This window comes from Pinus tabuliformis, chromosome 2_1 (assembly GCF_031772625.1).
Source record: "Pinus tabuliformis cultivar Carrire ecotype Pingquan chromosome 2_1, CPIR1, whole genome shotgun sequence".
NCBI lineage: Eukaryota > Viridiplantae > Streptophyta > Pinopsida > Pinales > Pinaceae > Pinus > Pinus tabuliformis.
In genome coordinates, this window is record NC_142299.1 from 507,325,452 (window position 1) to 507,351,912 (window position 26,461).

General features: G+C 38.4%; 1 protein-coding gene across 1 annotated transcript in view; it reads left to right on the top strand.

Moving 5' to 3' along the window:
• LOC149201187 (NADPH:adrenodoxin oxidoreductase, mitochondrial-like) overlaps positions 1 to 26,461 on the top strand; it is a 174,039-nt gene that overhangs the window by 70,910 nt on the left and 76,668 nt on the right. Inside the window, exons 6-7 of the mRNA XM_089401219.1 lie at positions 15,138 to 15,247; positions 15,362 to 15,435. Coding sequence (XP_089257345.1) covers positions 15,138 to 15,247; positions 15,362 to 15,435 — 184 coding nt within the window. The remainder of the gene's footprint in view (positions 1 to 15,137; positions 15,248 to 15,361; positions 15,436 to 26,461) is intronic.

Consider the following 26,461-nt stretch of genomic DNA (forward strand, 5'->3'; position numbering starts at 1 on the left):
GCCTTTGATCTTCCTTTTCATTGTCATTTATCCCTGCTTTTCCACTGTCATGGATTTGATCTGCAATGGTACAAGTGGATGGCACATTCTGATCTTGAAATCTTTCGTCGACAGCTGGACCTTTTATAAGATTACTTTCATTCTATTGCACAATTTTAGGGGCACAAGGCGAGCTATCTGGATCACCATGTTTATCTTTAAAAGCATCGACAATGTCTTGCAAAGAAGTGAAGGAATATTCAGGACAACTATTAAACCAATTCAAAGCATCATCTTCTAAAGAAAGGACAAACAGACGCATTTTGACATCTTCATGATTATACTGAGGAGATCTACAATACATGATCATTATACGAGTAAACCAGCCTAGATGCTTTTTAACAGCGACTGAATCACCACCCGAGAACACTGGTAATTTACAAATGGCCACCTCTGGAATATCATGGCGAACACCAGTAAAATGACATGGTTTAAACGAATAATCCATGATGAATAATAAGGGATCAAATGGATGATAGAAAGAGATCTCTGCTCAAGAAAATTAATAAATGAAACCAGTGGAGTCGGCACTTGAACAATGAATCTAATTCTAGGATCCAAAAAGCAACCAATAAGCAGATATGAGGGAGGCTTCTTGTCTGGGAAAAATAAGAAAATGGAGTCACCACCCAAACAAGAAACGAACTGAAGAAAAGTTGCTGATATGACGAAAGATAAGGTGATGAAAAGATCCAAATGATGCCAAAAAATGTTGACTCTGCCAGCTCAAATGAGATATGCAAAAGATGAAAGAATGATAAACGTCGTTGAAATGCCAGGGCCAGAAAAATTCTGTCCCCGGCAACGGCGCCAAGAAATGTTGTCGCACAGATTGTTACGACAACGCTCAGACCGGGGGCTGTCACCTTGATCCCCGATCTCTCCGTTTAAGCCTGTCTCCCGCGGCTAAGGGGGGTAGACCCTATGGGAAAATGAATGACCAACTGAGGACCAGTTGGGTTGGGAGACACGAGGGGGAACAAGCACTTAGTTGATTTTATTAAGTTAATAGACCAGTGCCTTATGGAGTTAATGTTTAAATGACTACTTGCTAAATGTTGCAGAAATGTAAACCATGTAGAGCAATCATTTATCATCAAATAACCTGAGCGAAGATTAACTTTTATCAAATGCGAGAAAATGCTTAACGGCTTAATGATACTCCAGCAATTTAAAATTTCGAAAGATAAAGTGCCTTGAACAATCACGTAAAATATTAACCAGAGACCACATTCACGCAGTTAATCCTCAGATGAACATTGAATCATATTAAACACTAATTCCCACGTCAAAAATTTTAGCCTCAGCATAAAAGATGAAACCTAAGAAATTTCCGAGCCAAGACTGAAATTGGCAAAAAAGCTTCCAAATTTTATTTTATTTTATTTTTTATTTATTTATTTTTTTTAATTTTTAATTTTTAATTTTTAAATGAAAATGAAACTTAAAATTAAGACCTAAACTAAAACTAAAACAAAACTTAAAAAAATCTAATTTAAATTTAAACTAAGGTCTAATAAAAAAAATCAAATTTAAATCTAAACTAAGGTCTAATAAAAATAAAAGAAACTTTTTTTTTAATCATTTTATGATTTTTTTTTTCTTAAAACAAAACTTAAAATTAAAAAACTAAACTAAAACTAAAATTAAAGGTTTAAATCTAAAAATTATACAAAATATAAAACTAAACGAACAACTTAACAACACATTTCATAACAAATGACACGCTAAAAAATTGAATGAAAATTAACTAAAAATTATCCTAACTCTAAACGAAATAAACCAAATGAAAGTCGGATATAATTATACATACGCCTATCTAAAACCTAGCTGCATCGAAATATTTTTTGTGCTTGTGATTTTGCAGGTACGCAGGTCGACGGTGGGGACGAGGACTTGCAGCGAGAGGACGGAGAAGGATCCGTAGGTAGCTGAGGGAGATGCGGATAGCCACAGCGAAGAGGGAAAAGTGCTGCACGGCAGTATGCAGGCTTGGACGAGAGGAGACCACGCAGGGAGGCTCCAAGATGGCAGGGATATGGACAGCGCGGAGATCTTTTGCGTATGGTGTATTGCTGCAGGTTTAATGTGTAATATATGCAGGTGCGTGGAGCTGAAGGGCGTATGGCTTGGAGGCTGCGGATGAGCTTGAGAGAGTTTTGATGGACAGGAGGAGCAGGTTTTCAGCGTGGAGGCAATAAAAACGTGGAGCCGAGGGAGGCAAATTGCAGGTGAATGCTGATGGAGGGAGCTGCGTTTTTTTATTTTTATTTTTATTTTTATGCAGATTTCTGGCAGCTGAAGATAGCTGGGGGATTTGAAAAAACGATCTTGCAATCCTTGGAAAAATATTCCAAACCCCAGAAGCTGATACCAATGAAACCGATGTAAAATTTCTTTCGGACCTGAAAAACAATTGAAATTGATACCCTTGGACAACGAAACAACGCAGATAAACCTTGGAAATCTTCAGAAACCCTGCAACCTGGAATGAAAAATCACCCAAAAATGATATGTGCATAAATCAAAACTGAAAACCCTAAACCCAGCAAAAAAAATTTACAGTATTTACAAACTGAAAGCCCTTAAGAAGCCAAATTTATCAATAATCACAGTAATATTATCAGAATTTAATTTTAATGTAAAATGCTTCAGAAAACCCTGCATGCATTCATAAAAAAATCAAATGATAAGCCCGGGATCGAGAACTGGCTGGGCTCTTTCAGAAAACACAATCCGGGAGTTGGCTGGTTCAGCCGAGAACTTCCCCTAACGCCCAGTAATCTAAAAAAAAGGATTTCCTGCACAGCTTAAAATCAACCATTAACATAGAGGGAGAAAACAATAGCGAAACCCCGATCAAATGGAGATACCTGCCACTATATTTCAGAATCTAAACTATCATTCAAACCCCAAAGATCAGACAAGATACCTGTGCCTAGATCAATCTTCTTTAAGCTATCATCAATGGCTGAAAATAAAATTATGCAGAAAAACTAAAACAATCTTACAGCATTTTCAGAAGAGTAACACCAGCAAGATTTTTAACCTCAAAGTCTTCTTTATTGTACAAAAAAATGACTACAAGAGAGCTTTCTTTAGCACCAGACTCTCCGACCGAATCCCATCTCAAATGACCCCTAGCACCCTATTTAAAGGAAAAATTCCCAACGGCTAGTTCGAGTGATCCACGTCAAAATGATCTCAATCGTCGATGAGGATCAAGATATCTCTTAATCTTATCCGTCGAATTTTTAATGCATTAAAAAATTGAAATTCTGCATTTATTTATTCAAAATATTATTATTTTATTATTTCTAAGGTTTTTTTTTTTTAATTTTATTTATATCTTTAATTTTTTAATGTTTATTTTTTTATTTTTTCAGTTTTTTAATTTTTAATTTATTTTTTAAATGGATCCTCGAACTTAGCCTTTGGAAAAATCACCTAGGACCTAGGACTTAGGACTTGTGAGGGGATTAAAACATTTCCTAACCCTCAAGACACTTTACATCATGACTTTTACAACTTTACATCCCAAGGGGGAAACCCATTTGACATAGACCCTCATAAACCACCCAGTTCTGCGACACAACTATAATCTAGCAGATTAACACACTAGGATTACTCTAAGATTCTAATGACAAAATTCATTCCTGCTTTGGGGTTAGGCTGAAGGAAAACTCTGTCGATCATGGATCGGTGAGACGAAAAACCTTCCGGAACGTAGATTATCACTAGAAAATTGGTCCACCTAGGCAATTTACATACATGACTCATATCTGCTAAGATTATTTACAATTCACATATGCAGACTGGGTTTACAACATAGTAGGATCAAGTTGACGATGACTGTCAAATGGCATGGACATGTCGATCAAGCGCTATCCCTTTTTGCAAAGAAAAGGGGGTGTACTGCTATGGGTAGTTGACACGTAGTGGTCAATAGGACCAACAAGAAAAGTATAAGAAGAGGCTTGAGGGTCAGTTGGAGAACACACCAGAGTGATCAATCATTCATTTTGCTACAACGGGGTTGCTAAGCACAAGTGAATCAGTGATCAGCAGCGAGGGGCAGTGAGTAGTGGACAGAGAGGCAGACACAGTACTGAGAGACCAGTGCAGAAGCAGGGAGAGTGAGAGCAGCAGATAGTTTAGGCCACGCAGAGCCCAACAGAGAGCGCAGAGGCCAGAGGGGCTGCATCATCCACGTAGAGGCTGTTGGAGTGATGCAGAGTGTCCCAGAGGCTGCGCAGTGCCTCAGAGGGTTGACGCAGGTCAGGGGGCTGATGCAGAGGCCAGAAGGGCCAATGCTGAGCTTCAGTTGTGCCGGAGAGGGTTTCGTTGGACAGGTTTTCTGAATACCTGTTTCCGAATATAGAGGTATTGTTGCCATGTATTTTTCTCTGTCGGGTGAGCCAGTTAGGCACCCAATTGTACTCAGAAAGACTGCATTATAATATAACCCTCAGAATAGTTGCATCGGTTTTCCTGCATTGGGTTTTTCCGGGGACATTTGTCCAAAAATAATGGTGTCACTTGTGTGTTTGTTTTCTTTCAGCTGATGATCTGTAGATATTGAGACTGTACTTGAGTTTATTTTCAGCATTTATATGGTTATATAACTTGTTAAGTAATTAAACAAGTAGGTGAAATAAACTAGATAGTACAGGAAGAATTTCTAACGAGTTAGAATTAGAAATTCCAACACTTTGATTAGACCCTTTCACATGGGATGATGTCTTCCTATTCTCCACCAACAAATGAACTTGTATGTCTGTAATGGGAGGGCTGTTATGACAGCAGAGACAACCTCCTTCTCCTTGCTCGTGTGACTGTAATAGGCTTGAGAAAAACCACATTACCTTCACTTTTCTTCCTTATTTCTTCGCTTGAGTGGGAGGCCCTTTAGGCCTATGTCTCTAGCGCAAATGATAAGATATGTTTGACCTGTGAGTCTCTGCTGTTATGACCGCAGGCAACCTTCCTTTTCCTCGCACGTGTGACTACATCTGCCCTAGAAATAGTCTTCTTAGGCTCGGTTGTGTACCCTTCTTCTTCGCTGCACTTGGAGACCCCTTCTTTATCCTTCGTTCACTCTTTTCTTGGCTTCTACCTTCGCTGATTTCAGAGATGGATTACGTTGTCTTTTGAGGGAGTGGACAACGACTATATATAGAGGGTTGTCCCTCCTTTAGGCTGAATTGAAGGCTGACTTGAAGACTGCAGGCCGACTTGAAGATTCTTCATCATTTTTGCTTCTTGAAGGATGTCATTGCATGGAGAGGACTTGACTATGCTCTGATGGTTTTCCTTTGACTCTTTATACAAGTATATACATGGTGTAACATGCCCTTAGGGTCTTCAACATAATTCTTTTGACTCTTTGACTCACCTATAGCACTTTAACATGTGCTAGACTTATTTCAATGAGCAATAAACTCATTGACATATATTATAAAAATAATATTTTTTTTCTTGAATAAACACAAATATCAAAAGTACATTTATGAAGATTGAACCTAGTTACATTTCCTTCAACACTCTCTCTTAACTAGGGAGGTATTCATACAACATTACAAGGTGTTTGGCTATGTTTCAATCTTGAAGAATTCACATAAGAGAAATCGGATTGGCAAAACCCTTCCAAGGGGAAAACCCAAAGATTCTCTTCGTATAGATCCAAATCAAATGAGATATCCAAGCCCCATAACCACAAAAACTTCCACCTCTAGATGCCAAGTCAAACCTTCCTTTCTTCTAGCATATTCATTAGCAAGAGACCAACAACAAGAGATGTACCATAGTAATTTTCCACAAATTCTAGTACAAGAAGATGTTGTCTTTTTCAGATTTTGGTTCTCCACTTCTTCTTTGTCCTCTCTGCAATATTGTAGACCAAAACCATCCAAGTATGTGTGTCCAAATGAGCTCCATCTTCCCCTTGTTTATGTTGTTTAGAGGGGGCGCAAATAGACATGTCCATTGGGGCAGGGCTGACTTGGCACCTAGAGGGGTTTTTGACCCAAAATTACATACTTAAAAAATCTTTTTCTTTTTCTTTTACAATAGATCCAAATACGACTTTGACTCAAAAACCTAAAAGCATGAAGAACATGCTTGTCTTGAAAAATAATATATATATATATATATAGATATACATTTTTTTACATAACATACATAATGGAACAAATTATGAAGACCGAAACTAGTTACATTCTCCAACAATGGATGGGCGATTGAATGCGAAGGAAGAGGGTTAATACATGGGAGGTGGACTAGTGTGCAAGAGAGGGTTGATGTGACGGAAGAGGGTTCACATAGAGTAGTGCACATAACGTAGAAAGATTCAAACTTTGCCCTGTTGGCATGAAACTATCCAAATGCCCAATAACATTGGTGAGGGCTAGTTGATGTAATATCTCGGGCTTAAATGCTTGGAATATCTTGTCCGCCCCTCAGCCACTTAAGTGAGAGTGAGATTGTTTGTAACTTGCCAATACAGATTGGTCTAGGAGGGGCAAACATGTCACCGATGAATCTAAACCTAGGCAGGGAGGATAGCTTCTTTTAACTACCTAATCTAGATGTAATATATATATATATATATATATATATATAAACTGTAGTCATAATTTTAAACTGTAGTCATAATTTTAAGAAAACCACAAAAGAACACTATTGTTTGTGAAATGATAAATGCAACAAAATAATGGCAACTTGTAGATGCAATCTCATTCTCATTCTTTGATATCCTTTGCTACTAGGGTTTCTGCAAAAAGTTGTGAGTGGTGTAGGGCAAATGGCCCTTTATTTCAATTTTGGATGCATTACATTTTTCATGTCTCATGAGTTTGACTTGTCAATACTTGTCCTCTATTGAACTCACATGGGACACATCCCCTATGTAGGACACATGTACCATGTTAGTTTGACTTGCAAGAAGTGTGAATTGACACATTGACGAGTCTAATCCATCGGATTCATTGCACATTAGGGGAGGTGGATGCGTTAGGTGTGCTATATGGAAATCAATGTGTAATTTTAAAAGCCTATCTAGTATCCATACTTATTTGCTAAAAAAGAAATCAACAAATGAAATATAAAATGAGGGCTTGATCTTTTTTTTTGACATAACTCCAAATGGGTACAAGAATCCGAATTCTAGTCATGTGGATAATATGTAGACCATTGATCTAGATACTAGATCCACCAAAATCAACCCACAAACAACTCCAAGTCAACTGCAATCTCACTTTGTATCAACTTTCTTAGCTACAATTCTAAAATTTACAAATGCTCATAAGCACTTAACAAGAAAAGTGCGAGGAAAATAAGGTCAAATCAATGTTCAGTTGGGCTTGAGCCAGTTCCTGTCCAAGCTGGTGGCTTCAGGGTTTGAACCATAGTTTTAAAAAAGGCCAGTTGAACTAGTAATCGGTCAAACCGATCAGTTAGATATGGCCAGATAATGAATTGGTAGAAATATCCGGTTGGAGGGTTGGTTTGTATCTATTAGTTACCAAACTAGCCAGTTTGGTACCTAATCGGTACAAACCAGCCCTAACTAGCTGGTTCCAAGTTCCAACCCTAATTAGCTTGGTCAGATCTCACATGTGTGGGGGGGAGTTCAGGATCCTCAGTTGCTATTTTTCATATGGTTTTGGAGGAAACTGTTGATTTTTGGGTAGCATCGGATGTGCTCTAGCTCTGAAATTTTGTGGAGGGGCTAGAACACATGAGATCTCCAAGACCCAAAAATCGTTTGGAGAAATTCCACCCAGATTGTATTTTATTAAAATAATTAATATTTTTTAATGGGGTTCCTAAGTCTAAACTTAGGAAAATTAAAATATTAATAGGTATTAATGAAAATATGGGTGAGAAGCTTCTAAGAGATGAGGATAAAGTCTAATTTAATCTTAGCCGTTGATTAGAGATTAGATCACGACTGTTGATTTCTCAACAGGAAAAGTATAAAAGGAGGCTTGGGGTTAGTTGGAGAACACACACAGAGATTGAGGAAATTGATTTTCTAAGGTGAGAAGTTCTCAGGAGGAAAATCGATTGGGGAGATCTTGCAGCTGAGGGGCAGGGATAGCTTGGGAATACTAACAGAGAGGCGGAGAGAAGCTTGTGGAGGGAGCGCAGTAGCCAGGAGAGTTGATGTTGGGCCAGACTGGGCCCACATAGCCTTGACGCAGAGCCAGAAGGGCTAGTGCAGAGGGAGAAAGCTGCCTTCCACGCAGAGGGTCGGAATAGCCGGGAAAGCTGACGCAGTGGGCAGAAGAGCCAATGTAGAGCCTCAGAGAGCTCCATGTAGGCCCACGCAGTTATTGCGAAGGGGCAGCACAGTTGTAGCCAAGGCTAGCCAGTTTTGCTGCCGGATCAGCCGAAATCTGCCGGGTGAAGTGAGGTAAAACTCGCTCAGGTTTTTCCGCCATTGTATTTCTCTGTCATTGGTTTGCCGGGAGGGAAACCAGCGTCTGTATTTAGAACTACTGCTTAATAATAGAAAACCCTTAGAGTTGCTGCATCGGTTTTCCCTCATTGGGTTTTTCCGGGGACGTTTAGTCCAAAAATAAGTGTGTCCTTTGTGTGATTGTCTCATTTATTTTTCAGTACTTGATCTGTATGTTGGTGTAGGCTGCAGTGTATTTGCATTAATATTTTCTGAATATTTATGAAAATAACTTGTTAAATGAAGAACACAAGTAGGTAATGCAAATCAGTTTACTGCAGTAGGATTTCTGGTTGATTAGATTAAGAAATTTTCACATGGTATCAGAGGGATTGCCGATCAAGGAAGACTGAATCCATCAACGAAAGGACAGAGGAAAATCTGTGCTGAAGACAACTCTCCCGAGAGACAGCACAATGTCAGGCCAAGAGAGAAGAGGAGGGGTGACGCAGTCACCAAGGGAGGCTCACGCAGAGCTTGCGTCAGCCTAATTAGGTGACGCTATTGCTGCAGAGCGCAACGCAATGATTATTAGGCCAGTGCAGTGACTGTTGAGTCTCATTTTTCCAGTTGTCGGGGCTAGAGGTGCAACACAAACTTCATCTGGAGTGGTTGGTGTGGTGCTAATTTTGTTGGCGCAGAACAATACCTAGTGGGGCAGAAGCAAAGTAGAGGGAATCAGTTCCTCAGAAGATTTCTTGCCAAGAAATCTAGATCCAGTGCTGAGTAGCAACAAAGAGAGATCAGAGAGGGGTGGTTCGATAGTGGTTGGCAGAAGGATTTCCATGAAGGAAATCAAAATTCAGAGGGAGCTTGTTCCTTAGAGGAATTCTAGTGCCAAAGAAATCCAGATCCAAGTTTTGCTGGGGCAGCAACGAAAGAGGGAGAAGAGAACTAGTTCGACATTCATTTGAGTAGAGATGGCGGTTAATGGATTGAGGGATCATGATAGGTTGGATGGAGCATCCAACTTCGTCATCTGGAAGGCCAACATCCTAGCAGTTTTGGATAAAAATTGGATCAAGGATTATGCCTTGAAGACGGTTGTTGTTCCGGTTGATGCTGATCCTCTCAAGAAGTACAAGGAGGCTCAGGCAAAAGAAAAGTGCATGATCTTGGATGGGGTCGAAGATCATTTGATCCCACATATTGCTGAAAAGGACACAACAAGGGAAATGTGGGAGGCCTTGACCAGATTGTACGAGGGGACTTCTGTTCAGTGGAAGATGTTGCTTGAGAGTCCGCTGAGACAGTTTTAGATGCAGAGGGAGAAGAAATCGATCCCTTCCTTCTCAGGTTGCAAGGGATCCGTGACCAGCTAACTTCCGTAGGGGCTGCACCAGATTCTGAATTTAGGGTCAGGACTGCCCTAAATGTAGTCACTGAAGACTAGGAAACCTTTGTCCAAAGCATCTTGGGCAGGGCTTCTCTTCCCAGTTGGGAGGAGATGTGGGCAGGTCTTCGATAGGAAGAGATCAGACGGTTGACCAAGGCAGGAAGCAACAACAAAGGGATTAGAGTCAAGAAGGAGGAAGAGGAGGATGCAACTCTCGCATCAATAGGAAAACAAGGGCAGAAGAAGAGAAAGAAAAAGGACATTTCCAAAGTCAAATGCTTCAGATGTGGAGAAATGGGTCATTTCGCCACGCAGTGCCCTCGGAAGAAGGGCAAAGAAGACAAGTCTGACTCAAATGCTACTCTAGCGCACGCTGACAAGGAGGACGATGAGGATTGCGCCATGAGTGCTCATGCACCTCTAGAGAAGAGGTGGGGTGATATTGAGCTGTAGTCGGGAGGACTACAAATAGGGCAGGATCCTTGAGGTGCCCAAACTCTTGGATCACATACGGCTACGGGAGCCCTTAATGATAGTAGCAGAATGACGAGAGTCAGTTGGTGTGAGGGATGATGGAGCAACAGTGGCAGAGCTAGAGTGCCAAAGTCTAAAGCAGTGCAGTGGAGTGTTGCAGCAGTGCGGAAGGCACAAAGTAGATACAACAACAATGCAGTAGCATCAGAGGGTCAACACAAATTAGCAGCAGAGGTAGCTTCAGCGTCAAGGTGCATCCAGACTGACCAACATGTCAACTTTTGGGTGGCTTTTCTGTTGCTTACTTCTCAGCAATTGAGTTGCAGTGCAACAATTAGCAGTGGCAATGCTATGGGTAGCATGATGCAGCGTATTGGGAGGGAGTTGCAGTACAAATGCAGCAGTGACAGTGGCAGTGTCATGGGAAACAATACAGATTGCAGCAGTGCACTGGATGAAGGGCAGCAAGCCGAGCATCAACAACTCAGAGGACCAATGTCGTGGATCAGTGTGATACTTTAGCTGGGAAGTATTGCTAGAGCACAACCAATGTCGTGGATTAGTGTGATACTTCAGCTGGGAATTATTGCTAGAGCACATTCCTCGCTAAGAGGATGTGTTGATTTTTGGGTAGCATCGGATGTGCTCTAGCTCCGAAATTTTGTGGAGGGGCTAGAACACATGAGATCTCCAAGACCCAGAAACCGTTTGGAGAAATTCCACCCGAATTGTATTTTATTAAAATAATTAATATTTTTGATGGGGTTCCTAAGTCTAAACTTAGGAAAATTAAAATATTAATAGGTATTAATGAAAACATGGGTGAGAAGCTTTTAAGAGACAATGATCAAATCTAATTTAATCTTAGCCATTGATTAGAGATTAGATCACGATCGTTGATTTCTCAACAGGAAAAGTATAAAAGGAGGCTTGGGGTCAGTTGGAGAACACACACAGAGATTGAGGAAATCGATTTCCTGAGGTGAGAAGTTCTTAGGAGGAAAATCGATTCAGGAGATCTTGCAGCTGAGGGGCAGGGATAGTTCGAGAATACTGACAGAGAGGCGGAGTGAAGCTTATGGGGGCAGCACAGTAGCTAGGAGAACTGACGTTGGGCAAGTCTGGGCCCACGCAGCCTTGACGCAGAGCCAAAAGGGACGAGGGAGAACGCTGCCTTCCACACAGAAAGTTGGAACTGTCGGAACAACCGGGTAAGTTGACACAGTGGGCAGAAAAGCTAACGTAGAGCCTCAAAGTGCTCCATGCAGTTACTATGAAGGGGCAGCGTAGTTGTAGCCGGGGCTGGCCAGTTTTGCTGCTGGATCAGCGGGAATCTGCCGGGTGAAGTGAGGTAAAACTCACTCAGGTTTTTCTGCCATTGTATTTCTCTGTCACTGGTTTGCCGGGAGGACAACCAACATTTGTATTCAGAACTATTGCTTAATAATAGAAAACCCTCAGAGCTGCTGCACCAGTTCTCCCGCATTGGGTGATTCCAGGGATGTTTAGTCCAAAAATAAGTGTCCTTTGTGTGATTGTCTCATTTATTTGTCAGTGCTTGATCTGTATGTTGGGGTCGGTTGCAGTGTATTTGCATTAATATTTTTTGAATATTTCTGAAAATAACTTGTTAAATGAAGAACACAAGTAGGTAATGCAAATCAGTTTACTGCAGCGGGAATTCTGGTTTATTAGATTCAAAAATTTTCACATGGTATTAGAGGAATTGCAGATCAAGGATTCAAACGTTTTTGATGTGATTCAAGCAATCGGTAAGTGCATTTTGCTCCTCATTTTTTTTTTCCATTTTTGCTACAATAGTTTTCCTGTCCATTTACTTACATGCTAGTGTATTTTTTCTTTATTTTTTTACATCATTCATGGCTCAATTAAGGGCAGCAGGGAAGGGGCAAAAGAAGGGGAAGAATCTCCCCATTGGTAATGCCACTCCTATTCCAGTTTCATCAGGGTCTGTAGGTGCTCTATCTATTGGAAGTGGGGCTGCAACAACATGCTCAAATATTGAGGGAAAATAAATTTAGAAAGACATCAGGTTCAAGAAAGTAAATATCCCTTGTGGAAGCATGTCACTCTTGAGGGGTCATCCTCCACACCAACAGATGCAAAGATTACATTGGATACAAAGGAGATGGATGCAAAGGAGAGCAATGGTGACCATGACAGTGATGCTGATTTTGATGATGATGATTGATTAGCTACCTACTACCTTGTAGTTGTTTTGTATTTGTCATTGGCATTGCTAGTCAGGAGTCCTCAGGACTCAGTACCTATGTAACACATTTTGATTTTGATGACTTAATGAAAAAACTGCTTGCCTTTCTCCTATTGGATTATTGATGAATCTGTCACGATTGTATTTGTATGCATAATGTTACAACTTACAAATTTACAATGTAGAATTTAGATGTATGTCTGAATTTGTATCATCATGGGAATTTGTGTAATATGAAATCATTGAAATATATATATATATATATATTTTGATATAATAATATATAACGTGTCCTGTTCTGTGGGGTCTACATGCCCTGTTGGACACTCAAATTTACGTGTCCCGTGTCCCCATGTTAGGTGACTTAGTTGATATGTATTGCACTCTGTGCCATTTTGATATATTCACCCTCACATGATATATAGATGAACAAACTTTGCATATTTTGTCTTTAATGGTTTGGAATCATGGTTTCATTCCTTAAAAATAAACTTTTCACTAAAAATTAGTTGTTTTATGTGTTTTTTCCAAATCTAGTTTGAATCCTGGTTAGATAGGTGTGCTGGTTCAAAACCTGGTTCCAGTTTTCAAAACTATGTTCTGAACTGGCTGGTTCTACCAAGAGTCAGTGGAAAAGCAGTTACAAGCCAAAATGGACTGGAAAGACTGCAAAACTGTCTAAAATTGCCAGTTTTGACTACTGAGCAGTGAGCACAAATGTAATGTGTGTTTAAATTCGTGCTAAGTAAGATCGCACTGAAAGATATTTGGATATTCTCTCTTAGTATTTCGGTGAAATTTCTCCTACCATCCAACAGTTTAGCATATTCTATATATTGCAAAGAAATTGGTGATTAGGCTGTACTTTAGGGCATTTCTCCTTTTCTCTTGGTGGTCACTTTCCCAAAGTGGTGCATGGGGAAGGGCTGGATTGAATTAAAGTCGGGGGTTCTTGGATTTTACCTAATATCCCAACAAACATTATATGAGCTCACTTATGTGTATGGAGGTAGATGGCAAAGGATGAAATAATGCCATGATTTCATGCTATGCCATGGCACCACTGTAGTTTTCACTCTGGATTCTAGGCATCTATATTCCTCCTCTTGATGTCAGAGCTACTATTCAAAAGTGCATCAGATGTGGAAAGGTCATAGTGAAGGCTAGTGACTTGAAATGAATGTAGTGTCTACTAATGCATCAAGTATTTTGTGAGCTTGAATTGACACGTCTACTTGGAGGTAGATGGGAAGAGCTGAGAGAATATTATGACTGCTTTCTGCATTACTGATTGCCCTTTTATGAGGGGAAGGCCATAGCAAAGGCTGGCTAGTGACTTGAATTGAAGGTGGTGTCTATTAATGGATTGAATATTTTGTGAGCTTGGAGGTCAATAGCAAGAGCTGGAAAAATATTATGATAGCTTTCTGCAGATTGATTGTCGTCTGTACAGTTTCACTTGCGAGGTGCCACATCCAGAATGAGCTCTTTATGGAAGCAGTACTGGCATTTGTTTCTAGTAAACTGGGCAATGATCTTTTAAGGAATTTTCTGTTATATGTCTTTTGAATAAAGGTGGCAATTTTGAATTCTGTAATGGAAAACTTGGGCTGTACCTGAAGATGATGTTGATGATTATAGCAGTGGACAGATACTTATGCATAGGCTAACTGTCAAGCATGCGGGAGTCGTCCAAAACTCTCTAGGTACTTGCTTACTTTATTAAGTGACTTTTATGATTCTTTCCTTAGTATAACCTAGGAAAAGCACATTGATTAATTAATTAATTAATGTTGGCTATTGGGCTAAGGTTTCTTAAAGAAAGTGAATTAGATCTAATCTATACCATTGATCTCAAGTGTGTTAGGATTTAATCCTAGCCATCTATCATTTTTGAGATTAGGGTTAGGGATTTAGCTCAATGAGAAATTACAAAAAAAAAGCCTAAAGAGAGGAGGAAGACTCATCATAATTATTGAGTGTGATTTTCTCAAGAGAAGAGTGAGAGACTCAGGGCTATGGAGAAATAAGTGTTGCAGTAAAATATTTGGAGAAGGAATCGTGTGGAGGCCAAGTTACTGAGCACTAGAGGGACGAGACTTAGCTAGCACAAGTTGAGGGTTAGCGCAGAAGGCCATATGTGTTATGGCTAGGCTGAGGTTGAGAGGATCATTCAGCGTGTGGACTGTATGAGTGGTGGCTAGGAGAGAGGAAAGACGAATTGCAGATTGTTAATGTGCTGTTTCTTGCCTGAATGCTTTCATCCCTCCCAGGCACAATCAAAGTCTTAATCAATTACGTAGTTAATGAAGTTCATATTATTTTGTTGGTTGATCATACCTAATACTTCTGATGCTCGATAGTGGATATTCAATTCTTATAGACAACAACTGCATTGCTTGTAGGTATTTAGAGTGCTTTGCAACTTAGTATTGATATGAAAGATTTTATAGGTAAAAGAGTATATTTATCTTTTCCACTAGTGGCATATGCTTTTTAATTGTCAGGTTATATAAATAAGATAATATACAGAAAATTAAGATGATCCTTGAGAATTTTAAGGACCCCATGTGGAATATTCTGTCATTTTACAGGGAAATGTAGCTCTTGATGTTGCTCGAATTCTTCTTCGTCCATTAAATGAACTGGCTACGACTGATATCGCAGAACATGCTTTATCTGCCCTTCAGAGGAGTTGCATCAGGTCAATGGATAGTCTTTTGATTCTATCTTTATGCTTATGATATAACTACATATATTATAGTTCTTAGTTCCAATTTCAAATATTTCAATTTCTGAAACTCTTCTGGGAATACAGGAAAGTGTATTTGGTTGGAAGGCGTGGACCTGTCCAAGCAGCTTGCACAGCAAAGGAATTGCGAGAGATTCTTGGTATGACTTTATGCACCTTTTTGTTGCAGCATGTGCAACAACACTGCATTTCAAGATCCTTGATTATGTTTTAACTTTTTGTATTGCTTATGTTTAAATTTGATCAAATAGATACATTTAAGGGTCTTAAGTCACAACTTTTTGTTTCTGAACTTGTGTTAACTGCATTACATGTCACATTGACAGTTTTGTAGACATTAGGTGACTTCATAGTTGCACAGCTTGCCAAATTTTTGTCTTGGTTCATGAATATTTGTCTGACCCTAGTCTAGGTTACCAGAATGGCAGAAGGTGTTCTGGCACCAAGTTAGTTGATTGCTGAATGATATGGTTAGTAAAAAGATATTTACATTAAGTCCAAGACTATGGATTTTCGTATTGTAATTTTTCCAGCAGGCATTGGTCTTTATGTGGGGGTGCTTTTCATTGTTTTCTTCCTAATATTTCACATTATGGAAGTGCTTTTAAGTTGACAGTCTGTCAACCTCTATAATAGTGGTTCTCCCAGTTGAGATATACAAATTCGTTCCAAATTTTTATTTTGGTTTGTGAATATTTGTCTACTCTTCAGCACTGTTACTGGAGTGCCAGAATGTATGCTGGCACCAAAATAGATTATTGGTGAATGGCATGGACACTAAAACAATATTTACATTAGGTCAAAGGGTTCAGATTTTCATATTTTAATTTCTCCTGCATTCATCTGTCTTTATCTGGGGTTGTTTTTCATCAATTTATTGTTAAATTTTCACAATACAGAATTGCTTTTAGTTGGATAGTCTGTCAACCTTTATAACAGTGGTTCTTCTCCCAGTTGAGATGTAAAAAATTGTTGCAGGGATTTCTTATCTTTTTAATTTATATATGTACTTTTGCATATAGGATTTCATAGCAGTCGTTATTGGTAAGGTGCTAAGTCACATGACACAAGGACACGAGACATGGAGGACATGTAAATACGAGTATTCGACACGAGACACAACAACCCTGGAAATAGGACATGAGGGACACGTTTTATATATATATATATATAATACTGAAATATAATTCCTGATCCATATTAAGTTACTGAAATATAGTATTAGTTTATTAATTTACTACATCAATGATGTTCATTGCTCACAGTTCAATGTTCATTCTTGAATTTTCATGTTATTAACTTATTAAACAGATTGGGAACCAAATCGAGGATCTCAACAGGGGCATTCTGCGTATTGCACATATGACATCAGACACTGATATTTTCTTTCTCGGCAGTTCTAGTTCTCTTGTTGGCTAGTCTATGAAGATGACTAACTCAAGCTGCACATCCTGGAAAATGTGGGCAATTACAAGACAGACTCAACTAGGTAGAGCCCTATATATTTAAGTCAACTCTTTGTACCCATTGAAATTTGCAATTAAAACATTACAATGGCTATACATGCATGCTTTCTTCATTGGTCAGACTTCGAGATATGCAGGGAGTCGAAAAATGTTTTGAAGAGTGGGAATTTGATGGCCTAAGTTATGATATCAGAGTGCCCAATGTACTAATTGATGCCTATATCACAAAAGGAATGATTGAAAAGGCAAGCCACAGAGTCTTTCTTGAACATGTTTTAGAAAAAGGAGGAAAACCAAATTTCAAAACATGGGAAATGTGGATATTTAGAGAACAAGCAAATGAATCGAGCTATAGAGACCATGAAGAAAGCTATTTCAAAAGTCAAAAATTGTGAATGGCAGCTGACACCTGAAAAGGCTCTTGAATACATTGATACAAATTATATAGGTATGGGTGTATGGAATACAAGAAAATGCTGACTTGGTCCCCACATGCTCAAAAACAAGAAATTTAAGCCCCAAACCACGAGCTCCTAACCATGAAATCTATTATCCAGGACAAGTCGATGTGACGCTGACAGTTGGGAATCGCTAATGGAACTTCCAACACAACACAACAATGACTCCAATGAGCAAACAATGACCAAGTTCCAACACAACAACGACTCCAACAAGCTTCGACGGCGAAAATGACCAAAAAAACCAAAAAATGAACCATGTGCGGGTTTTATGAGTGACTTTTTGTGGGACATGTGTCCTAAGGGGCAAAAACGTTAGGGCGCGTTTTTGCCACGTCCAAAATGCGTGTCACGATTGGGGGACACGATAAAAAACGTTTTGGACACGTTTTAGGTCGTATTTCGTGTCCAACACGTGAAATATGGGACACGTGACCCTGAGGGATGTGTCCTGTGACTTTGGTAAGGTGTAATTTATCAGGAAGTCTACCTAGGGATGTAATGCAGTGTTTTTTGGGTAGAAAAAATAGAGGTAGTAGAAGTTGAGAGTAGAGGTAGGTTGTATAATCTTGATGTGTATGATGGAGCCATATTATATCACTAATGTATGTCACTATGGCCAAGATATGTTCATTTATTGTAATACTAGGTCATGGTCAAGATTGACCTAATCATAACTCATTCCAATTGGTCTTTTTCCACAGACATTTCCCTTTGACTCCATTAGCTAAGGATTGAGAAAATGCACGAGTCCATTAGTGTGTCAATCCTATAAATTTAAAACCCTATTTTTTTAATGTTTTCTAGGGTAAATCAGGGTTGGGTTACAGCAAAATCTGCATTAAATAGAATAAAAATATCTTGGACATCTGTCCTAGGGTTAGGATTTGCATATACAAAATTGTAAAAACAAAAACATCATTTTATTGCATTTTTTTGGCCACTTGTTAGGGTTGACGTTTAGGGTTTTATAGCTGTTTTATGTGTTTTCGGCCATTGAAAGTTTGCTGCAATCTATTTCCTAGTTTAATCATTAAGTAGTGTTTGTTTATTTCTTGCCTATCATCAATTTTAGGCTATTTTGTTATTTCTGTCATAAATTTTGCATGCTGTAAATTGTGCTGCTTAGAAACCCTAATTTATAATAGTGATTGGTAACTCAAAGGTAGCATGTGTTTGGGAACCTATTTGAGCCTCTCTAGGACTAATTAAGCCCTATGGATTTAGCCACAAGGTCCTTTGAACTCGTTACCTTGGAATTACATCTCACTCGGAGCCCTACTTTCTTTTTTTATGTAAGCTTTTTTTTATTAAACTGATACTAGATTCCATAATATACAAAATTGTAAAAACAAAAACATCATTTTACTGCATTTTTTTAGCCATTTGTTAGGGTTGAAGTTTAGGGTTTTATAGCTGTTTTATGTGTTTTCAGCCATTGAAAGTTTGCTGCAATCTATTTCCTAGTTTAATCATTAAGTAGCCTTTGTTTATTTCTTGCCTATCATCGATTTTAGGCTATTTTGTTATTTCTGTCATAATTTTGCATGCTGTAAATTGTGCTGCTTAGAAACCATAATTTATAATAGTGATTGGTAACTCAAAGGTAGCATGTGTTTGGGAACCTATTTGAGCCTTTCTAGGACTAATTAAGCCCTATGGATTTAGCCACAAGGTCCTTTGAACTCGTTACCTTGGAATTACATCTCACTCGGAGCCCAACTTTCTTTTTTTATGTAAGCTTTTTTTTATTAAATTGATACTAGATTATGTAATATCAAAATCCTTTTGCTGTGGTTTGCCAGATTGGAAACCAAACCAATGGCAAAAGTTAATGTATTTTGTCCATGGTTTGCTACATTAGAAACCAGACCAATGGCAAAAGTTAATGTCTTTTGTCCCAAATGTCCATATACTAATTGGATATATACAAAAAGGTTCATTGATCAAGACTTTTTTATGCAAGATATTATGCCACAACACTGGTAAATTCCAAGTGAAGTAGAAAAACCATAAGTTAATTAGAATCAAGAGGACATGGAAATGTCAGTAGTGCCTGGAATGGTTGGATTGATTGGAGGTGCAGGATTTGGATTGTTGCAGAGCTGCTTTTCAATGCTGTTGGAAATGTAACTAGTTTCAGTCTTCATAATTGTTGTTGTACTCATTTCAATATGTATCTTATGTAACAAACAAAAGAAGAAAATAAAAATTTACTATTTTAAAGCATGGGTTTCATGCTCATTATTGATGGCCTTCTAGGTAAAAGCATCATAAGATATATTGTCACGAGTCAAGAGAGTCAATATCATGTTTATAAGACCCTTCCGAGCAAAATGTAATTGGAAAAAGAATTATTTTTGAGTCTAGAAAGTCCTGGAAACTCCAAAAGTACAAGTCGGCCCTAGCAGCTTCAAGTTAGCCTAGAGGAAGGAATTCGACCCCCTGGAAAGGCTATATAAAGAAGCAGTTCGACCTCATTTGGCATTCACTCACACACAAGTTCAATCTCAAGAAGAAAGTTCGATCCGTACTTGGGAAGCAGGAGAAAAAGATAACGAAGGTCTCAAAGAAGAAAGGAAGGACGAAAATCTTGTTTTCGGGCTCTACCTCTTTCACACGTGCAAAATTCTAGGGTTTCTACAACTACAAAGGAGGCCAACACTGCAGGTCTAAGTTGCATAAGAGCGAAGTACAATATCTTGTGGCTGGAAGGGAGAATACTCTCTTGACCTCGTTGACCTTGGAAGGAACTATCTTGCTCTAGGAAGGACTCAAGAAGAAGTTGGATTAGGGTTTTTGCAGCAACTACAAGGCGAAAATTGCAGGACAGAATTACAGGGAAGAGGTTGTGGTTGAAGTTGCCATTAGAAGCTCATTCTATTGGAAGGGCTGACTTGGTACTTGGAGAAGGACTTGGTCTAGGATTTGGGTCTTCGTTGTCTCATTTGAAGCAAATTTATAAGAAGAGAAGAGTTTTTTGGGTTTTCCCCTTGGAGGGGTTTTGCCCTAGCTTGGAGCCTAACTTCTATGTCCACTGTCTTTACTATTTTATTTTTGATATTTGTTTGATGAAGAAGATCTAATTAAAAAACACAGGAAGAATAATAAAGTTCACGAACAATTATTAAGGTTAAGGAAAATTGGAATTAATAGCTGCCACATGTTGGACATTGGATAAATCAATGCTCCCCGTATGTTTCGTGACATGGACTAACCGCCTCTTGTGGATCCTTATCTCTAACAATGTGATTGTTGACTAACACCTGTGGATTTTGGTCTAACGACATTCGTGGTTCCCAACAAGTGGTATTAGAGCGTAGGTCATGAGTTCGATACACAATTGGCTTGCGTTGGGGGGGGGGGGGAGATTGTTGGACATTAGATAAATCAACGCTCCTTGTGTGTTTCATGACATGGACTAACCGCCTCTCATGGATCCATATCGTTGGCGATGTGATCGTTGACTAACACCTGCGGGTTTTGGTCTAACGACAATTGTGATTTCCAACACCGCATTGCATTTTCCAACAAATGCAAGCCAATTCTTCCTGTTCTTCCACCCCTAGTAGTGCACCCAGACCCCTATTTTATTGAACATTATCCTTGGGTGTTTTATTTAGTGGAAATCTTGGAGGATATTTGGCCTGGGAGTACTTGGATTATCCAATCTATGAGATTCGTTGGGGAAGCCTCCCTTGTAGGGAAAATATTTGACCATTGAACAAGAGAGAAATTGTCAAGGTGGTAGTGACAAATGATCCTATTATTGCCTTTACCTAGAGTGCTTATTGAGGCTTTGCACTAAGGTGCTAAATTTTGCTGTAATAGGCACATAACCTCTCTAAGTTAGGGTGCCCTACATGCATAATACATACTTATTGACTCAAGTATCATTTTTTAATCATCATAGTGATCTATTGCTTTCTCTAAAAGTGTTAAAGCTACGAGTACCATATACTATTCCACCCTCTTGCTATCTTGGCTATTGCTACCACCACCTTGCAACCACCTGATGAAACCATATTCAAACTAGGGTATTTCACCATGGAGGTAATTTTTAGACTAGCCATACTCGATAACCACAAATACTAGGAAATTTTTGATGATGATGCTCAAATCCTCAACTTTATACAAAATACTGATTAGGCTAGAAATCAAAGCAATGAGGAGCTCACTTTAGAAGATGTCCATGAAATGTATACACTTGAAAAGGTGATTCCCTTAGAAAAGTCTTTCACTAAAATCATGGATTCAAAGTTGAAAGAATAACAAATAGACCACTAGACGTAATTGAGATAAAAATAGGATTTGAATCGAACCCTCAGATGGTTAAAGTAGGCAAGGGAACAACTTACCAAGGGCGATATGAACTTGGAAAGCTATTTTGTGAATTTAAGGATGTCTTTGCTTGGTCATATCAAGACTTAGAGGCATATAATAAGGACACCATTCAACACACTATTCACTTGAAGGATGGGGCGAAGCTAGTTAGGCAGAAGCACAAAGCCAAAACTAGTCCCCCTCATCCAAAATGAATTACAAAAGATGCTTGATGCCAAAATTATAACCCCAATTAGACATTCCTCTTGGCTCTCTAACCCTGTAGTCACGAGAAAGAAAATCGACAATATTAGAGTGTTTTTGGACTTCAGGGACCTCAACAAAGGATGCCTCAAAGACAATTACACTTTGCCTAACACGGAAAATATTTTGTAAAGAGTCACGAGCATAGGAATGATGTCCATGTTAGATGGATTTTTTAGGTATACTGAAATCATGGTTAAAGAAGAGGATCAATTAAGGATTGCTTTTACAACTCCGGGGGGAACCTTCAAGTATCTAAGAATGCCATTCGATATTTTAAATGTTGGATCTACCCTCCAACAAGCCATGGACTTTTCCTTTAGATATTTGATTGGAAAAATTGTCGAGATATACCGAAATGATTTGATTATGGCCTCTAAAAAAACAAAAGACCATTGCCAACATTTAATAAATGTTTTTGAGCGAGATGGAAAGTATCGGATATCTCTGAATATTAAGAAATCTATTTTTGGGGTTGATCAAGGAAAACTCCTTAGGCATGTTGTGTCCAAGGAAGGTATCATCATAGATCTCGAAAGGTTTGAGGTGATTAAGGCCGTTCCCCACCTGAGGATATAATAAAGCTTTGAGATCTTTCTTTGGCAACATAAATTTTATAAGGAGGTTTGTCTCAAATTTTATTGAAATTGTTAAACCCATGAATAACCTATTAAAACGGGATGTTGCTTTTTTGTGGGATGTGTTGTAACTTTTTCTGACACCTTTAAAAGTTACAATTTTTTTTTTTGAAATTTGCCAATTGTTCTTGGCTAAATTCTCTGAACATATACAAAGTTGTCAAGACAAATGGTATTATTTTAATAGAAGTTTTTAATTTTAAAATTAATTTAATTTTTATAGAAATATTTTGTATATTTTTCTAAGTTTTCTTTTTAGAGATTATTCTCATGTGCATTTTCATGAACATGTTTGGGTAAAGAAATATAAAAAATTCCAAGTAGGGGAAGTGGAAAAAGAGCAGGATTAAAGATTTTGGCTTTGTATTTGCCAAGGGTTTTCCCCTACTCTCCGGTATTTACAAGACTGTTTTGTTTCTATCAAAAGAGAAAGAAATTGCACAATGGCAGGGGGTTTGCATTGAAAGATAAAGCTCCATTTCTTCATAGTTCGGTCTGTGAAGAAAAGGTTGTGAACAATGCAACGTCTGTAGTGGTTTTCAGAGATTTCCATAAGTTTTATTTTTCAAGAATTAATAGCGTGATAGTGAAACATTCATATTTCTCCTTGACCTGGATTTGTAACTGGAGTAGAGCAGAGCATTATCATATATGTTGTGTTTTGAGGGATGGTTTTCAATTACCTAATAACCCTAGAAACTATTCATGAATGGTCATGAGCAGATCCTGATTGAATAACAATATCCTTTGTGTAGCTCAGAGGCAATTAGGTGGTGTTTCATGGCCAAACTTGTTTACTGGTTGATTGGTGTAGGATTAGAACGAGAGCGGCAGCTTTTGACCAACCATATGCCTGTAAAAGAATGAATGCAGTGAGTTGTAGAGACAAGCGTTGATTGAGGATTTTTTATTAATTCAATAACATGACATCTGGACAGGAAGGTGGCAGTCAATAGAAGTCATGAACATATTTTCAGGGATCGACATCAACAATTCAGATTTTCAGGATGAGGATCAGCAGTCAAATAAGCATGATCCAGATTTCAAGGCACAGAATAACTGTTAGTCAAATGATAGGTGGCAAGTAAAGATAAAAGCTCCATTTTTGAAGAAATTGACAGGAGGTTGCATTCACTATTTCAAGCAGAGAACTAATCAAACAACTCCAATATTTGAGACACCTTGTAGCCTGTTCCAAATTTGTTTTATTTTTACAGATTTTAATTAATTTTTATTCCTAAAGTTTAGTTTTCTGTTCCTAGGAATTAGAGACAGTTAGCTTAATTCAATGTTCTATATATTATTTGATTTAGAATGTAAAAGGGTTGGCTTTTGATGCCAAAACCCTGACCATTTTTGTAAAATCTCCTGTTGCAGAATTTTTAATCAAGGGCTTCTGGCTTCAGTTTTACGACAAAATCTGTTTCTGATGTATGTTTTTTCCAATGATTTCATAATCTGTTTCTTCATATGTTTTAGGTAATACACAAGTACATGGTAAGGCTAAGTTGAGGATTGACTTCTCTGAAAACCCACTTCAAAGTTATAATCATTACCGAGAATAGTTAATTGAACAGGTTATTTAAATTAGTACATCTGCATCATTAAATTGTTGCCTTTTGTCGTCTCTCAAATGTATTTATGTGGGTTATAGATATTCTTTTGTACGCCTCTGCTATATTATATGATTAGGTATTCAGGGATATTTAATTATCTAATTTATCTTCTATTCCTCTTCCAAACTCTTTCTAGTTATGTTTTTCTGCCATAGCTGAACGCTCACTTTGATAAGGCCTTTGCAAGAGAGGCCTTTATTTGTTAACCAGGGATTTATGACTCATCAACAACCACCTATACATATCCTAGATCTGGCCGTTGTGCTTCATACGCTACTATGCAGTGACAGTGAACAACATTAAAAAGCCTCGTAACACTTGAGGGAGCCCCCTCTGGTTCAAGGGCCAACTTGGACCTAAAGATTGGTCGAGTTAGTGCAGTTTCGCAGCCAAGAACTGCCTTCGAGAAACAGATACAACAGGATGAAAAAGTGGGAAATCTTTTGAAGAAATAAAGGAGAAAATCAAAACGACTGTTGCTTTAATTAGCATAGATTATTCAAACAATTTCATTATTTATTCCTTTTCTTCTGAGGATACAATCAAAAGGATTCTAATGGAAAGGGATGGTGAAGGAAATGAGGGACCAACTGTTTTCATGAGCAAAGCTCTTGGGGATGCTAAGGTGAGATATACCATTATTGAAAAACAAGCATATGCTTTGCTCAAATCTCTTAAGCATTTTAGGACATATGTGTTGAAATTTGGGCAATTTCGGGATGAATTTCCCCAAAGGGGATACCCTCCAGTCCCATTGAAGATTTAGATTGGTCATAATAAAAATTCAATTGGAATATTATTATTATTATTAATTTGATGTCAATTTGAGAAAGAAATTATTTGGAAGTTATGAGTGAATTCAAATTTGAATTATCCTCCAAAAGGAACGCCTACTATATATTGGAATGCCTACTCCAACTATTCACATCTTCGTATGGTTCATTGCATTTCTGAGAATGTGGTTTGTTGCGTCTTTGAGGATGTCTAGCTCTCTGTATTGACTTCTATTTGGGTCGGATTATTACATATTTGAAGCTTGTAGTCTGAAGCATCAAAGATCTGAGGTTTCTCATCTATACCTGTGATCCGCATATCAATTCTTTCATGGCTCGAACGTATACAACATGCAACTCTCGCAATGCATATTCTCTGTGGACATCGCATGGGCATCTCTTATGTTCTGTGGACATCACATGGGCATCAGAACTATGGTATAAACTCACTCTGTGGTATAGTATGATCTGCATTGTGGCATCCCTGCATATAGTACAGTTCGCATCGCTGGGTTATCTTTGTTAAGCATGATCTCTGCATATGGTATTATATTTCTGCGTATAGGATTATATCTCTGTGTATGGTAGCTCTATTCCATTCTCTGCGTATGGTATTTTTGTTCCATTCTTTGCATATGGTATTGCTATGATGGTTCGCATTCCAGTGAATGGTATGGTCTGCCCGAGTCTAATTATGGTGTCAAGGTTCCTATTCCACATAATCGTTTTATACAGTGACATAGTTCCTATTCCGTATGTGGATCGTCTCACATCCAAGTGTTTGTAGTTTAAATCCTTTATGACACATATTTGTATGTATTACATTAACATAACTACTATACTCTGCGACATCTACACAAAGACGTCGCTCTTAGACATAGTGGCATTGTGATCATAATTGTACAATGGCTTGCATACTTTTACATGGTAGCCGTAAAGATGGGTTTTGACAACGATGATCTTCATGTATGGACAATGATCCATATGACATAATACTTGGCATAACTATAGCTTTAACTGTGAAGTGATCCTTGATATAGAACAATAACCCTAACATAGCAGACTTTTGTATCAGACATTGCGGATGACTGTTGGTAGACTTAATTGGTGACAATATGTCTTATGATGTATATTTGACAGTTGTGACAGATGATGTCAATGACCATGATCTTATGATGACAGTGACAATGATAATTTTTCCTGAGACAATGATATGGCAACAACTCTCTAGAAGTCAGCTTGTTCAGTTCACAATCGAAGATGTGAACTGACTTGGATTGGCCCTAGGTGGCCCGATGTGATTGATGCTTTTCATTATGGATGTACTTTGTATTTTGTCTGAACAATTGATGAATGTCTAATAAAAGAAGATTTTTCATGGGTTTCCCCCTTGTAGGGTTTTGACTTGGTCTATGACCTAAATCATGGTGTCCCTATCCATGAAGCATGACCCTTATAAGACCCGTGGGTCTTGACGGGTCTTATAGCGAGATGGGTCATTCTCATAAACCTGCGGTTCTCACCCCTACCTGTGAAGACCCGACTTAGGCTCGTCTACCCACATTAAACTTGCATTAAACCCGCACAAGACCCACATAAGACTTGTGAAGACCCTCAAAACTCAATTT